Source organism: Podarcis liolepis (genome assembly GCF_965112155.1).
Source record: "Podarcis liolepis genome assembly, chromosome: 6".
NCBI classification, from domain to species: domain Eukaryota; kingdom Metazoa; phylum Chordata; class Lepidosauria; order Squamata; family Lacertidae; genus Podarcis; species Podarcis liolepis.
In genome coordinates, this window is record NC_139559.1 from 28,304,005 (window position 1) to 28,318,594 (window position 14,590).

Here is a 14,590-nt window from a genome sequence, read left to right on the forward strand (position 1 = left end):
TTTGAAACGCCCAACCCTATGATCTAGGGAGAGTTGCAGTCAGTCCATGTAGACAGTAGTGAGCTAGATGGACCAACGATATGACTCAGTATAAGGCAGCTTCCTGTGTAAGCAGCAATAAATGAGTTAATTGCTGCTGTGCCAAGGCACTTTTTTATTTTCAAACTATAAAAGGACAAGAACAGGGAGATACAGCTCATTTTGCACGCAGAGAACAGCTTCTTATGTTACAGAGAGGCTATGAGAACTACTCCTCCCCTTGTGCGCTTCTTTGTAGTGTCTGAGATGTTCCCTGCCCCCGTGCACATTTCACCACACTGGGCAGGGAAAGGCGGGGGGGGTGAGATCCAATTTGGACATACATTAAGAAAAAGCAAGGCAAAACACAAGTTGTTTGAGCTTCTGTCCTACGTTAAAGCAGGGTGCCTGCTAGCATCTTTTTCATTGCTGCAGAGTTGAGGCTGCCATGCCTTGATGCACGTTTGTTGCTTCCTGAAACAGCGGAAGAATATGCAGCGCAGCGCTCCCCAAAGTACTGTAATATCCTGCTACATAAGACAAGCTCGTACGCTGGCCATCTCAATGATCCGTCCAGCTCAGCATTCTGTCTACCCACACAGACCACATTAGGTGGCTGATGTCTCAAGGAAGTTTGCAAGCAGTGCAATGGAGCAATGTTGACCCCCTGTTGCTAACGCTCAGCATCTAGCAGTCAGAAGTAATGGCTCTGAAAATGGATGATTTCACTAATAGATTTGCCCTCCATGTAGTTATCAAAGCCAGTAGTCCAACTATTTCACACCCAGGTTTCAACTGTAAGCCTGCAATATTTCACTTTTACTATCTATGTCCGTATTTCCTCTTTTTAATAATCCCTCTCTTCTTCTCTCCACATTCTTAATTTTTAAAAGCATTTTTTAATAGAAAACAGCACAACACTGTTAGGACAGGATATATTCTGTTGTGGGATATTATCTGCCAGTTGAACACTAAAGATTTACACTTTTAAAAGTGAAAGCAAAAGTTATTTATGCTAGTTGTGAAACAACATGACCAGTAACAATTCCAGAACTGCGCTGCTGATGCTCTCTACAAAGATATAATTTTGTGTGCATTTGTGTGTGTGTGTGTGTGTGTGTGTGTAATAGTGCCTATCCTCCAAGGAGCTCAAGGGAGTGTACATAGTTCTCTCTTTCTCCAGTGTATCTTCACAACAACCCAGTGAGGTAGGTTGGGCTGAGAAATAGTGATTGGCCCAAGGTCACCCAGTGAACTTTATGTGTGTACAGTGGTACCTCTGGTTACGAATGGGATCTGTTCTGGAGCCCCGTTCGCAACATGAGCAGAACACAACCCACGTCTGCGCATGCAGTGGTTGCGATTCGCCACTTCTTCGCATGCGCGTGACATCATTTTGCGCGTCTGCACATGTCCGAGCGGCGAAACTCGGAAGTAACCCTTTCCGGTACTTCCGGGTCACTGCGGGACGTATCCTGAAAGAACTTAACATGAAGCAGACGTAACAAGAGGTATGACTGTATGGCAATTTGAACCCCCGCCTCCTGGGTCTTTTAAAATGCCATCATTGTACCCACTCATTCTGATCTTAACGATGGCCTGTTACACATCACCAAAAGAGAGGAAATGTGCCACCAAGAAAGAGTCCACAGATCTATGTAACATTTTCATATGCCAGTTAATAAATATATAGAAAGATGCAAATTTGTAATTAATTGCTATAATTCAGTCGGCAATGCAATGCATCTCACCATTGTGGAGAAGACTGTAACCAAGTGACCTCTGTGCCCGCTCCCAGGTTAAGTATTGGAGGACCCTCCTGCTTTCCAGAGAGCCAGTGTGGTGTAGTGGTTAAGAGCAATAGAACCGTAATCTGGGGAATCGGGTTCGCGTCTCCGCTCCTCCACATGCAGCTGCTGGGTGACCTTGGGCCAGTCACACTTCTTTGAAGTCTCTCAGCCCCACTCACCTCACAGAGTGTTTGTTGTGGGCGAGGAAGGGAAAGGAGAATGTTAGCCGCTTTGAGACTCCTTCGGGTAGTGATAAAATGGGATATCAAATCCAAACTCCTCCTCCTCCTCTTCTTCTTCTTCCCTTATAATGGTTCTTTTATCTTTAAACTGGATCTGGACTGGACAGCCCTGAAAACCAAGCATGCCTTCAATCAGAGGACTGTCCTCTGTAAAATAGGGCACCTGGCCACCTTGCTGGTGCTCAGGCTTTGAGTGTCATCACCTATGTGGCCGTAACAAGACCACCCACCTAAGAGGGAGGTGTCAACACTAAAGGCCAGGGCAGGGGAGAACAGGAAGCCCAGAACAGCCCAACCAGGACCGAGGTATTCAGTGATGATTGCTAATTGTTGGGGAAGTGAGGGAGGTAGGAATGGCATGGCTGGAATCCTGACAGCAGCACTGCAACGTTTTCTTGCTGGTTCTACTTGCTCCCGATAAAAGGAAAACAACAAGCCCCAATCCCTCTGTTTCAAAGCTTACAGCCTGACATTTCTGTTGCATTCCTGACGCAGCACCTCTTGAGTACTGGACTTGGCTGCTCAAGACTGTGTACTTCATCTCATGCTGATCAAAGTTTCTGCTTCTGTTTATTATAGATTTCTGGTGTGTGTGTGTGTGTGCATGTTTCCCCTCGCCCTTTCCTCAAGTGTGTGTGTGATTCATGCCTTTGGGGAAGCTCAATTCAGAGGCAGCTGCTGCTTCTCAGTGGGGCTCCTGTTTCCACCCAGCCATGCGGCTCAGTTTGACAGGCACCCACAGATCTTAAGCCTTTGGCCAAGGTCAAGTCACCTACTGAGCCAAGGACTCAAGAATAGACAAGATGCCAGCTAAAGATCCCCCAATCTGCAGCGTGCTACTGGCTCTCTGCCATCTCTGTCTCATTAGCCCCACTTTAATGGCTGCTTGCTTAGTTTGCAGAGTTCTTTGCCTGCTCCGTGAGGAAAACACTTGGTCGATTTTGGAAGCATGATATAGCTGAAAGGAGAGAAATAGGCGAAGTGCTTTTCCTATGAGTTTTGCCTTCCCACCCCAAAACATCCCCCCAACGGAGAGCTGGACTACTTGGCAGTCTAGCTGAACTATACTTTTGCAAAGAGAAAAACATTAGCCAAGTGCCCTCTATTATTATTATTATTATTATTATTATTATTATTATTATTATTATTATTATATTTTATTTTATTTTCACCTTTTACATGTATAAAATGTCATAAAAACAGCTAGAAATAGTCGGTACAAAAAAGAACTGAAGCTAAATTTAGAAACCAATGCAAAATGAACGTCTAAGGCAGAGACCTTTCCATCTAGCAGGAAAGTCTTTCCAAAACAAGAATGGCTTGAGTTGTTTCTGGAAAATACAGAGAATGTGTAGCTATTGTAACTCAACATATAGGCCTATTTATGTGTAAACTAGCGCTTATCATAATTAACCTCTATTGAGATTCTCCCAAATTAATCCCGGGTGGTGTGTGTGTGGGAGAGAGAGAGAGAGAGAGAGAGAGAGCAGCAGCAGTCCCTGCCTCCAACTGGGAATCCCACTACCATTAACTTGAAGGTCTGTCTAGAGCAAGAATGACCAATGTGATGGTCTCCAGTCACTGGACTACAGCTCCCATTATCCCTGTTGATTGGTCATGCTGGCTGGGACTGATGGGAGCTGTAGTCCAACAACATTGAGACAGCACCCTAGTATAGAGCCTCTTCACGTACAGCTTCACCGAGCTGCTTTGGGAGGAGTGTTTCCATGGCACGGCTCAAATGTTTCAAATGACAGCTCTTAAAAGGCATAGCACTGATCTACCACCCAAAATAGTGACCTCCTCCAGTTGCAAGCCTTAGACTATCTTACAGGGTTGCAAGTTGTGTGGACCTGATGTCTAGAACCAGGCAAATGTTTTGTAAGATATGCTTACAAAACATCACAGGTCATCACAAGCCAAAGCCTAGTCCCCATGAGCAATGACCTGGCCTGACAGCAGCCAAAAGATTCCATCAGCAAAGCAGAATGAGACATCTTGTCACTCTTTTCAGGTGAAGAGGGGTCGCTAAATAAGGCAAGCAGTGAATCTGGTCACAATCTGCTTGGACGTTCTTCTACCCAGCAAGCTCCATGGAAAGGAACACAATGCTTTTGCACATCTGTTATTTCTCCTAATGAGGCTTGTTGAGGAAAGGAACATCCTGGTTAATTGTGCCTTCTATCAGGTAGTGGGAGGGATGAAATGGCTTTCGATACTGTGTGAAGAATAGGCTTTCCACCTGTGGCATGTAGAGGAGTGCGTAAAGCATATGCCTTATCCTACATCGGGACATTAAAACTTGAGATCCTGTAAGCCAGCCAAGCCTGACCAGATGGCCCATCAATACATTTCCCACTTCTAATGATGGTGGCCCAAATACCTAGCAATTCTAAAGAAAGCAGGCATGAAAATGCAATAATGCACCTGCCTACCCCAGCTATTTCTGCAAGGATGAAAGCATCTCTTTGCTCTGGGGTAGGAGCTAATTGCTTGCAGCAATCAGGAAGGAAGATTTGATGGCTATTATCTTAGCATGAATAGCTGCAAATGCTCTTACTAATGTGGGATTGTGTGCAGAGGACTCTGTGTTCCTCCTCTCCTATATACATATTTATGGGCAGATCCATATGGATGTTCCAGAGTACAGAAGCATGACTGATGCTCCTGAATTGTCCTTGACCTTTCTGCTTGTCCAATTAGCTTTGCTGACGGGGTGGGGGGAGACGGAATCATGGCCCATTGCTATGCTGCCCCAACACCCTTCGAGTCGCTTGCATCTTCTCTCGGCGACTTCCTCATTCACGGCCTTATCATTGCAATCGCAGGGAGCTTGAGAGTGCCTCGCAGCTGCTTGCTTCTAAACTCTGGAGTGCCTAATGCACAATAGCATGATGAGGAATGGAAAAGGAGCCAAGCCAAAGCCCTTGGCAAGCTGGGATTTGTAAGGGAGGAAAAGAATAAAAGAATAACGTTGCCTTTCATATATTTCCGCAAGCACTTATCAAGTCATAGCTCTTTCATGCTCCAGTAGTTCCGACTGTGATATGAGGCTAGATCCATCCTCATAAAACTCATAGGCAACATTATCAGGAACAAATTCATAAGGGAAGGGAAGAAAGTTACTTGATCCCTTTATACATGTTTTTCTTACAGTTTGATTCTTGAATCTAAGCTTGTTTAGTCCCATTGATTTCAGTTAGATTAAATCAGCTTAAATCTAAGTGCTTCTGGTTTAATTGGGTATGAATCAGGCTACTGAAATCCTTCTTGCACCTCTAACCCAAACTGGCTCTTAATATTGATCTCCAAGGTTTCCTTTAAAGAATGATTAATCTATGGGTTTTCCAGGTGATTCTAGAGCTCTCTCCTATTTATAAAGTTGGGGTAAAGTGACTGAATGAAGAGTGCATAGATTTTTCACTCATTTGGATCTATGACTTCATATGCCCTCAAGCAAGCGGCAAGATATTTTGAAATTCCCAGCTAATTAGAATGAGTTGATGGTGCTAGATGAGAACAACTGGAAACATATTTCATGGGAGTCAGCTTAATAGGCTGGGAGATCTACAGATTCATCTATGAAACCGAGCAGATTTTCTTCTCAGATTGTGAGAGGAGGGGAATAATCAAAAGAGAGCAATTTAAACCTATTCTGCTTTGACTGTCCCAGTTTATATGTATCCTGGACGCCATAATGTCCATTTGATCTGCCAATGGTGTTTATGTTTACATCTGGGACCTGTTAAACAATGGTGCAACATGAAGTACACCTTCTTTAGGATTCCAGCCATTCTGGCCCCCTCCAGCCATGGTTTTCTGCCTGACACCCCCTAAAACAGCCAATAGGTATTCTATAGGCACTGAACATGCTCAGTGTTGTTGTTTTAAGTTCTCCCCCCACCTTATCCTTTTTCTGTTTATTTATTTTTAACTTCTGCAAAGCTTGGGGTTCCTCCCAAGCCTGTCTCTTTTACGCTGGTCACATTTTGGCTACATAAACAAGAACACTTCTGCCTAAACATTGGAAAGAAAGCATGTTCCATCCGTTACAACCTGTCTGTTTGTCTTTCTTTGACTCTAGGGCAATCTCCCAAAGGAGAGAGCGTGACCAAGGAACAGCGTTGAACTATCCACAACACCATCCTCCAGAAGCAATGCTCTAGGAAACCTTTGCACCATGAAGGGGTTAGGAGATAACAGAAGCCGCCATCTCTCTGATAACCTGGACTCCCCCCAAGACTCTCTTTATGCCACCCAAGACAGGAATCCCTATCTCCTCAGCCCCACAGACTCCTACACAATGGACCCTCGATTCCCCACGCCCAACTCTCTCCACAGCGATTGCCTCCTTCCACTCAACAACCAGATTTCCAACAGCAGCACATTTCCACGGATCCATTACAACTCTCACTTTGAAGTGCCCGATGAGAATCCCTTTCCAAGCCATGCCCAAGCCACCAAGATCAACAGGCTCCCTGCCAACCTCCTGGACCAGTTTGAGAAGCAGCTGCCTGTCCACAGAGATGGCTTCAGCACCCTCCAGTTCCAGAGAACCTCTGACGCCAAACACCGGAGCGAGAGCCCCGGGAGGATCCGGCACTTGGTTCACTCGGTCCAAAAGCTTTTTGCCAAGTCCCAATCCCTGGAAGGTGCGTCCAAAGGCAGCATGAATGGCAAGAAAGGCACGGAGGACTCAAAGCAGAACCGCAGGAGCAAAAGTAAGGACCGGGCAAAAACCACCGAGACAAAACGCAGGACCAGATCCAACATATCGGGCTGGTGGAGCTCAGATGACAATCTAGACAGCGACACCTGCAACTATCGCAACCCTATGGGCCTCATGACCCTAGGCAGACAGCCTGATCATAGCCAGCCTAGGTACTTCATGCATGCTTACAACACCATCAGCGAACATATGCTGAAATCCTCCAAGAGCAATAATGACCTCAAGGTCACCCCCTGTGCCAACATCCCCATCAGCAGCGAGTCCAACTACATCAAGAGAGGCTCCTGGTCCACGCTCACACTCAGCCATGCACGGGAAATGTGCCAAAAGGCTTCCGCTACCATCGATAGAGCTTTGCTGAAATCCAAGTCCTGCCATCAAGATTTAGCCTATCAGTACTTGCAGGTGGGTGCTGTGCTCATTGCATGAATGTTTCATAAAGGGCACTCTGATTCACTGTGGCCAGCGGTCTTGTTTGCAGGGAAGTAGCAGGGTTGCAGCAAAATAAATAATTCATTCTGTGTTTCCATCCATTCAAGCCACCCTACCCTATTTTTGCATGGTCACAAATAAAGCTTGATGGGAAATTTACAATGGAGGCTTTCCTATTCAGGTTAGACTTGTGAAGAAATATTCTAGTCTGAACTCCCAGGTTATGACAAAAGTAATAACTCAGGGTTCCTTCAGACTGTGAGTATCTTGCAAGACAGATTCAAGTGCATACCAGAACCTTAGATTTGCACATTTAAAATGTGCACCATAAAGGACTACACTAGGTGGATAACTATTTAGGTAATGTAGAGATACGCCTAGACAAGATCTGAACAGCTTCCTCTCCTTAGGTGGGGAAAAGCATCCCATTAAGACTTTTGCTCGCCACTTATAAAGCCCACTGTCAGCTATTCTCCCTCTTCCTGCTTGGCAGGGGGTTGGACTCGATGGCCCTTGTGGTCTCTTCCAACTCTATGATTCTATGATTCTACATAAGGGACTCCACTAAACTCATCCAATCATTTTGACCATTTTAGCATTCTTACAGTCAGAGTCACTGAAGGGTTAGATGCAATCCTGTGGACTCATTTAGATGAACGCTGTAAGAGAAGTTTAAATACAGAAGTTTAAAATCAAGCAAGGGACCGTGTTATCCTTGACATTTCACTGATTAGAAAGGGGCAAGTTTTCTTCTGTGTTAATAAAAATATACGTAGGAACTGTGCTTGAACTGAAGAAGAAAAAGTTCTGTGTCTTTACCCTATCAAATTTGTGTCCTCTTAAGGGAGGCCTATTTCTCAGTCTAAGAGACAATGAACCTGTGGCAACTGGAAATAACTCCCTAGAACATCTCCATTAACTTTGTCTGTCAGTGTGATTTTATTGGAGAGTTTCAGTGTCTGAAACTGTGTTAAATAACAAGATAGAAGTAGATGACAGGGAGAAAACGTTTAACAAGCCTCTGAAGCCTTTTTCTACCAAAGATATTGGAGCAGTTAGTTGTACCTATAGAATCCCTTAAGGACCTTTGACATGAGGCACACAAAGTTTCTTATCAAGTTACATGCATGTTACTTGACATTTTTTTCCTCCCAATTCCAATGAAAATTTATTTATTAAAAATCAAAAGGCCATGTTTCATGATGTGAGTGTCCTCACTCGCATACACATACAGTGGTACCTTGGGTTACATACGCTTCAGGTTACATATGCTTCAGGTTACAGACTCTGCTAACCCAGAAATAGTACCTCAGGTTAAGAACTTTGCTTCAAGATGAGAACAGAAATCGTGTGGCGGTGGCACAGCGGCAGCAGGAGGCCCTATTAGCTAAAGTGGTGCTTCAGGTTAAGAATAGATTCAGGTTAAGTACAGACCTCCGGAACGAATTAAGTACTTAACCCGAGGTACCACTGTAGTTGGAAAGGGTTTTTTTTACTTATCAGGGATCAGTTGTGGGAAAGGATTAAAAGGAATCATCTTACAAAAGCATTATTTGAATAAAGTACTAGGTGGCATAAGATACACACCTATAGAGTTTGGGCAACTCCCCGTTTCCGAGGGGCTTGCATTCCAGGTCAAAGCATGTTTCATAAACCCACCCAACACCGTCACACCCTGCCCCCATTACACCCATTCCACCCCCTTTCTTCCCTCTTCTGGATATAAAAGGATCTGTGCAGCAGTGGTCATGCATCAAGTGGACTCTCCTAAAATGGTTGCCTTTTGTAATACAAAAATGTTGACTGAATGTTGTCCTTGAGACATAAAAGCACATTATTGACAGTATAATGTAAAAAGCTGCCCTGGACATAAGTTAACCCAGCTTTTGTTCCTAAATGGTTGAGTTGCGTTCCCCATCCTGCGGTTCTTGCAAATAAAAATTAGGGAGAGACTGTACTCAATTGAAGACCTACTTAGAAAAGTACCATCATTTGTATTTTCTATTCAATTTGTGTCAAAACATTACAATTATAGGCAAGCGCAGAAAACTCCCAACTGATTGACATTAAATGAAAGATATAAGCAGGGTATCAAAGCTGCTTAAAAATAATTCAACAGAAGCCCTGTGAACCTCCTCACTCTGCCCTGCTACTGACATCAATTGGCCAGATCCTTGAAGTGTGAAATAAGTTCTTTATTTCTCAATGGCCCTTGTTTCCTTTCCTCTGAGACGTGCTTGAATAACATACCGTAATTGGATCTTGCATATGAGTTTGTCTTGGAAGAAAGGGCTTCTGATCCAAATGCATTGATGCTAAATTGGATAATTCCAGGTGTGATTCCAGTTTCTGCAGATCCCGAGTCCCCTCCCCTCTCCCCCAAAAAAGCTACTATACTTAGTTACGTTATATTGGGCATCAGTATAAAGCAGCTCAGGATCCCGTCTCATTCTCCAACACAATTAAGTCATACAAGACACAAAGCTAAGTGCAATTAACAGTCACTGTTTAAATGACAGCAGAGCATGGGTGAGGCAAGGAGAGGTTTAACTCTTTCTCTCCATTTTCTAAACCCACCATTGGGTTTCAAGGGAAACTCCCAAATCACACTTTTGGAGTCTTCTGAATTGCATATAGCAGCTTCAGAGTGGGATTTTTTGTTGGGATTGTGCCAGGGAGGGAAAGAGTTAAGCTTCCTCTCCTCATCCCCCACAATCCAGAGGCAGCTCAGGCTTCCCCTCTGCTGCTATTTACATAACAAAATCCATGTGCCTCTTAATTGCATTAAAGCAATACATATGATGTATGGTTAGGAAACTAACCTTTTAAGCCAGTGCTACTCAGCCCAGCAATCCCTGTTTCATACAGTATAGGAAAGTTTCGTGCATCCCTAAATCCCAAACAGCATCTGCTTCAATACAGGCACACATTTATGACAGGATCACAGCCGCTATGGATGTTGCCTCTATTTATTGCTGTGATTGTTGCTGCTGCTGTTTGCAATGGAAATCGGATCTGCCATAAGATACAGTAACTTCAATTCACCAATGGACAATTCACCACTGGACAAAATACCCCCCCCCAAAAAAAAAAAAATCAGTGGCTTTTTTTAGTTTGATGTGAGTTTGACACACTGTTAAGGTATTGAGTGGAAGTATTTGTGATAAGGCAGAGGGTGGCAGGTGGTGTTATTCTGCCTTCCCCAAGCCACAAGAAGTAAAAAGAAGCCTTTGCATAATTGGTTTCCTTTAAAAGAGACTCCAGGCATGTTTATAACAATTTGTGAACCCCCTTACATGTGCGTTAAGAAGCTGTTTTAGGGCACAAGATCCCAGGTGTCTGGAGCCAAGGATTTGGGCATCAAGAGCTCTACCATCCAGCTTGCAAGCAGAGAGAGTCTACTGCTGGCCTGATCTCTGTTGTTCTCCAGCACCACCACTGAAGCTGGCCAGAGAGTATACTGCAGTTTCAGTTGAGCAGGAGCTCATGACCAGAGGAGCTAATAGGATACCATTGGCTTGTTTGGGCCTGCCTCCTTAGTCCCGGCTGCTTATAGTAGCTTTGCTACTATTACTAGGCTTCAAAGTACTATGAGCTGTAAATACACAAGCCTAAATTCTCTCTCTCTCTCTCTCTCTCTCTCTCTCTCTCTCTCACACACACACACACACACACACACACACACACACACACCCCTTCACTGCAAATATATTCTTTTTTCCAAGACACTTATCTAAAGCTTTTGTCCTTTAAGAAAAACCTTTGAATTCCAATCATCCGAGCAGATCCTTGATTACAGTGAATTGGCCTATTCGTATGAATGATTCTTCTCAACCCACCTTGCTCCAGGGAGATGTTATTGCTTACAAACATAACTTGATCATTACCATATATTTCCCAAGCCCTCCAGCTTTGTTGCCTCACCAGGTTTTGTGATTTTTGCACTCTGCTGAACTCTTTCAAATGTTTAACACATGAGAATCTTAGCTTTTGTACTGAGAGGCACATTTCTATCTTCCATGGGTTTATCTTTGGGTTAGTCAGCACAATCCTTTAAAATATGACTGACCTATTGTTTTCCTTTGCATTGCCCTTATGGGAATCCTTCATAGCATGATAAGCAGTCCCTGTGGAATGGATTGTGGGTGGGGTAATGTCTTGCTGGGGTACATTATCCATTTCTGGGACATGAAAATGAGAATGCACACCCTTTATATTGGGAGGGGATGTGTGCCCAGCCTTCAGAAAATTAGGCAGGTTTTTAAAAAATGGAATAATTTAATGTGATTCCTCCACCTATAATCTAAATTGGCACAGTCCCAGGAATACTGTACCCTGTTATTACCATGTGGTTTTTGAGGGGCATTTGTTTTATGCAGAGCTGCATTTTTATAGAACCCATATAGAAAGTCACATCTAGCAAATCTAGATGGTAAAGCTGATAAAGCCTTGAAACAATAGTGATGAGAAGACTGTTATTATTAGTAGTAGTAGTAGTATTAATCACTTCCCATGAAAATACCTCAAAGCGATTAATGATTTAAAAAGCCCCAGATTCAACTAACCCATCGTGCTAGCAGAAGCCAACACTAGAGCTTGCACTAGTGCAATGGGTTTTTTTTTTTCCTCGCTCCCATGTCCCCTGTTCCTCCCCCAAATCCTCTCTGAAAGGTCAAGTGATCCCACCACCCCACAGAACAATGCACAGGCAGAGAAGAGGAAGAATCATTCTGTCTGGGAAACAGAACAGAAGGATCAGAAGAGTGCAGGATTGAACTCCTCCCATTAAGAATTAAAATGACTTAAGAAGATAAGAGCCCTGAAGGATCAGACCCAATGCCTATCTAGTCCAGCATCCTCTTTCCAGTAGTGCTCTATGGGAAGGCTACTAGCAGGAGAAGCATGCAACCTCCTTAACTTACTATTGTTCCCCAGTAACTGGTAATTCACAGCACAGTTGTCTACGTTTCTATGCGGAGATAGAAGGATTTCCTCCCAGGGAACTGAAGCTTCTAAGCCTGGACATCCTCCAAGTTTGGATACTGTGGGATAAAATGGGCACAGAGAGAGGTCATGCCCTCTGTTGACTAATCATCTCTACCAAGGACATGCACAAAAACAAAGTAGGCGCCTGGACTTTGTGTCTGTTCTTACATTTTACATTGCTTTTAAATTTGTTTCCAGTGCCGCACACACCACTCTAGAAGCTGGGGAAACAGTGCAGTGACTGAAATGACCTAACCTTGCCTCACAAGAGACTTCTATGCCCTGAGCAGTCAGCTGGAAACCACTAGACAGGAGCGCAGTGCCACAGTTGTGCATTTCAGGATTATTGATTAAAACTAGAAATGGATATGATGAGGAGCGTTGCTGAGATCAAGGCTTAGAGCTCGGCCTCCCCATTCCAGAGGTCAATGGGGTTTTAAATTTTGCAAACGTAATAGGTTCAAATCTATGAACCAGGTCTTGCAAGCTTATTGCAGCGGTATGAAAAAATCAGGATAAAAATATCCAAATCTATACTTGCCCCCTATTTGCCTTGGGTGGATAAGCTTCTTCTACCTTTCCCCGTGCAGTCATATAGAATAGAAACTTTCAAAGTGGAAGCTGTGTGTGTGTGTTTTAAGTATATTTGCAGCTGGGAAAATAATGATGGAACAATGGTCTCTGTGGGAAATGTGGGATTTGCTTCAATTCAATATAGAAAAAGAGAACTGATGATTTATGAAAATCTTCATTTGACTATTTCTAGGCTTAGCTTGAAGTGCTAGGTTTCAAAGAGCTGTGCAGAAACTGCCACTGGATGTGAGCTGGACTGGGAGAAAGTGGCAGCACGTGGGCAGGGAGGAGAAAGGGACCAAGACTCCTCAGGAAGAGGAAAGACTCAGTGTCCTTTGGCTGCACACCTGTTCATAAAATTATTCAAGGAAGGGTTATGGCTCAGTGGTAGAGCATTCACTTTGCATGCAGAAATTCCCAGGATCCATCCCTGGCATCTCCAAGTGGGACTGGGAGAAAATACTGAAGATCTGCTACTGGACTAGATGGCCCACTGGTCTGTTGTTCCTAAGTACAGAGAAGAGGTTTAAGTGAAGCATTTATTCAATTTTTAAACAGCCCTTCATTCAATCATCCAGGGCAGTTTCCAAAATACTGGTGGAGGCTGGTCTATTATAGCAAATGGGGCACTTCCCTGCCTTCTTATGTGCCTCTGATCCAGGCACTGGCTGCCAGCTTCCCCATCCTTAGTCTCAGCAAGGAGGAAGATGGGAGCAAGGACTAGAATGAATTGGCTCTGTCTCTCATTGGCTCTAGCATCACCTACTGTTGGGCTCCCTGCCTTCCACCCTACCAATCCCCCCAAACACCAAGTGCCACTGTAAAATACTATTTAAAACACTGCCAATAAAAACTATTTAAACGGTTTTAATAAAATCATTCTTGAGTTTCAAATCACTTTGGTATCAACAAGTACCTACAGTGACGCTTTCCAGACTCTCTCATGGCAGCCTAAGCAGGCCTTTAGATGGCTGTGGTTGTGCTTGCTTCTGGCTCTGGCTCCACCTAGTGTTGACCTCCTGCCTTACACTGCATCAGTTCCAATGGGCACCAGCCACCACTGGTGGCTTTTGCAGGGAGCCTATAGACTGGTGGACCATCCCAGGATGCATAACAACAGCCTGTCTATCCAGCAGCTCTTTATTATGGCTGAAAGAAAGCGACACACAGACCCAGCTCACAAGCATTTTGTGTGCTAGGTTAGTGAGGGATGTGGGAAATAAGTCAAAAGCCCAGAAGCTTTATTGCAACCAGAGGTGTCAGGTGCTATTACTTTGTCAAACAAGCACAAAATATTTCATACAAGAATTGCAACGAGCGGACAACGGGTTTTCACTGTGGGGTTCGGGTGATGCAGAAGTGCCGGTTGATTAGCAAGTGTCCACATCTCTCTGCATCCTCTGGAGACAAGATAGCAGTGACAGGGACTGACAAAAAGCTGCGAGCTCTCAAGCCAATGAGAACTCCCAGCCAGCACTTGTTTTATTTATGAACTCTCCAAAGCTTGATATTAAACAGAAGTGAGATGTTATCAAAACACTGTTTTATCTCATTCGGAGCCTCTAACCGTACAGGTACTATGGGCAGGAGGAGGGAAGTGTTAGACCGCCTGCCTCTTCTGCCCGGTAACTGAATCAGCAGGAAGATTCCCACAAGGTGATCCAGGCAGCCTCTTTCAGCCTGGCGTGCTCCCCTTAGAAGGCTTATAACTGGGCGAGATGAGTCCCTTTTCCTTATGACTCTCTTCCATGGTCAGGCTGCCAATCTGAAAAAGAAATGATCACATTTAGACTGTAGGGTAGGCTTCTGCATGGATGCTG

At 44.2% G+C, this 14,590-nt stretch overlaps 3 protein-coding genes across 5 annotated transcripts in view; 2 read left to right on the forward strand and 1 right to left on the reverse strand.

Annotated features, from left to right (window-relative positions):
- LOC310709079 (tigger transposable element-derived protein 1-like) overlaps positions 1-14,590 on the forward strand; it is an 877,074-nt gene that overhangs the window by 567,082 nt on the left and 295,402 nt on the right. The gene's annotated exons all lie outside the window — the stretch shown is intronic.
- The window catches only part of TGIF2 (TGFB induced factor homeobox 2), a 353,736-nt gene that overhangs the window by 225,204 nt on the left and 113,942 nt on the right, over positions 1-14,590 (reverse strand). The gene's annotated exons all lie outside the window — the stretch shown is intronic.
- DLGAP4 (DLG associated protein 4) overlaps positions 1-14,590 on the forward strand; it is a 317,667-nt gene that overhangs the window by 211,418 nt on the left and 91,659 nt on the right. For all 3 annotated transcript variants that reach the window (XM_083507990.1, XM_083507983.1, XM_083507991.1), the window contains one exon: positions 6,135-7,184. In XM_083507990.1, the coding sequence (XP_083364116.1) occupies positions 6,231-7,184 (954 nt within the window). In that variant the 5' untranslated portion in view covers positions 6,135-6,230. The remainder of the gene's footprint in view (positions 1-6,134; positions 7,185-14,590) is intronic.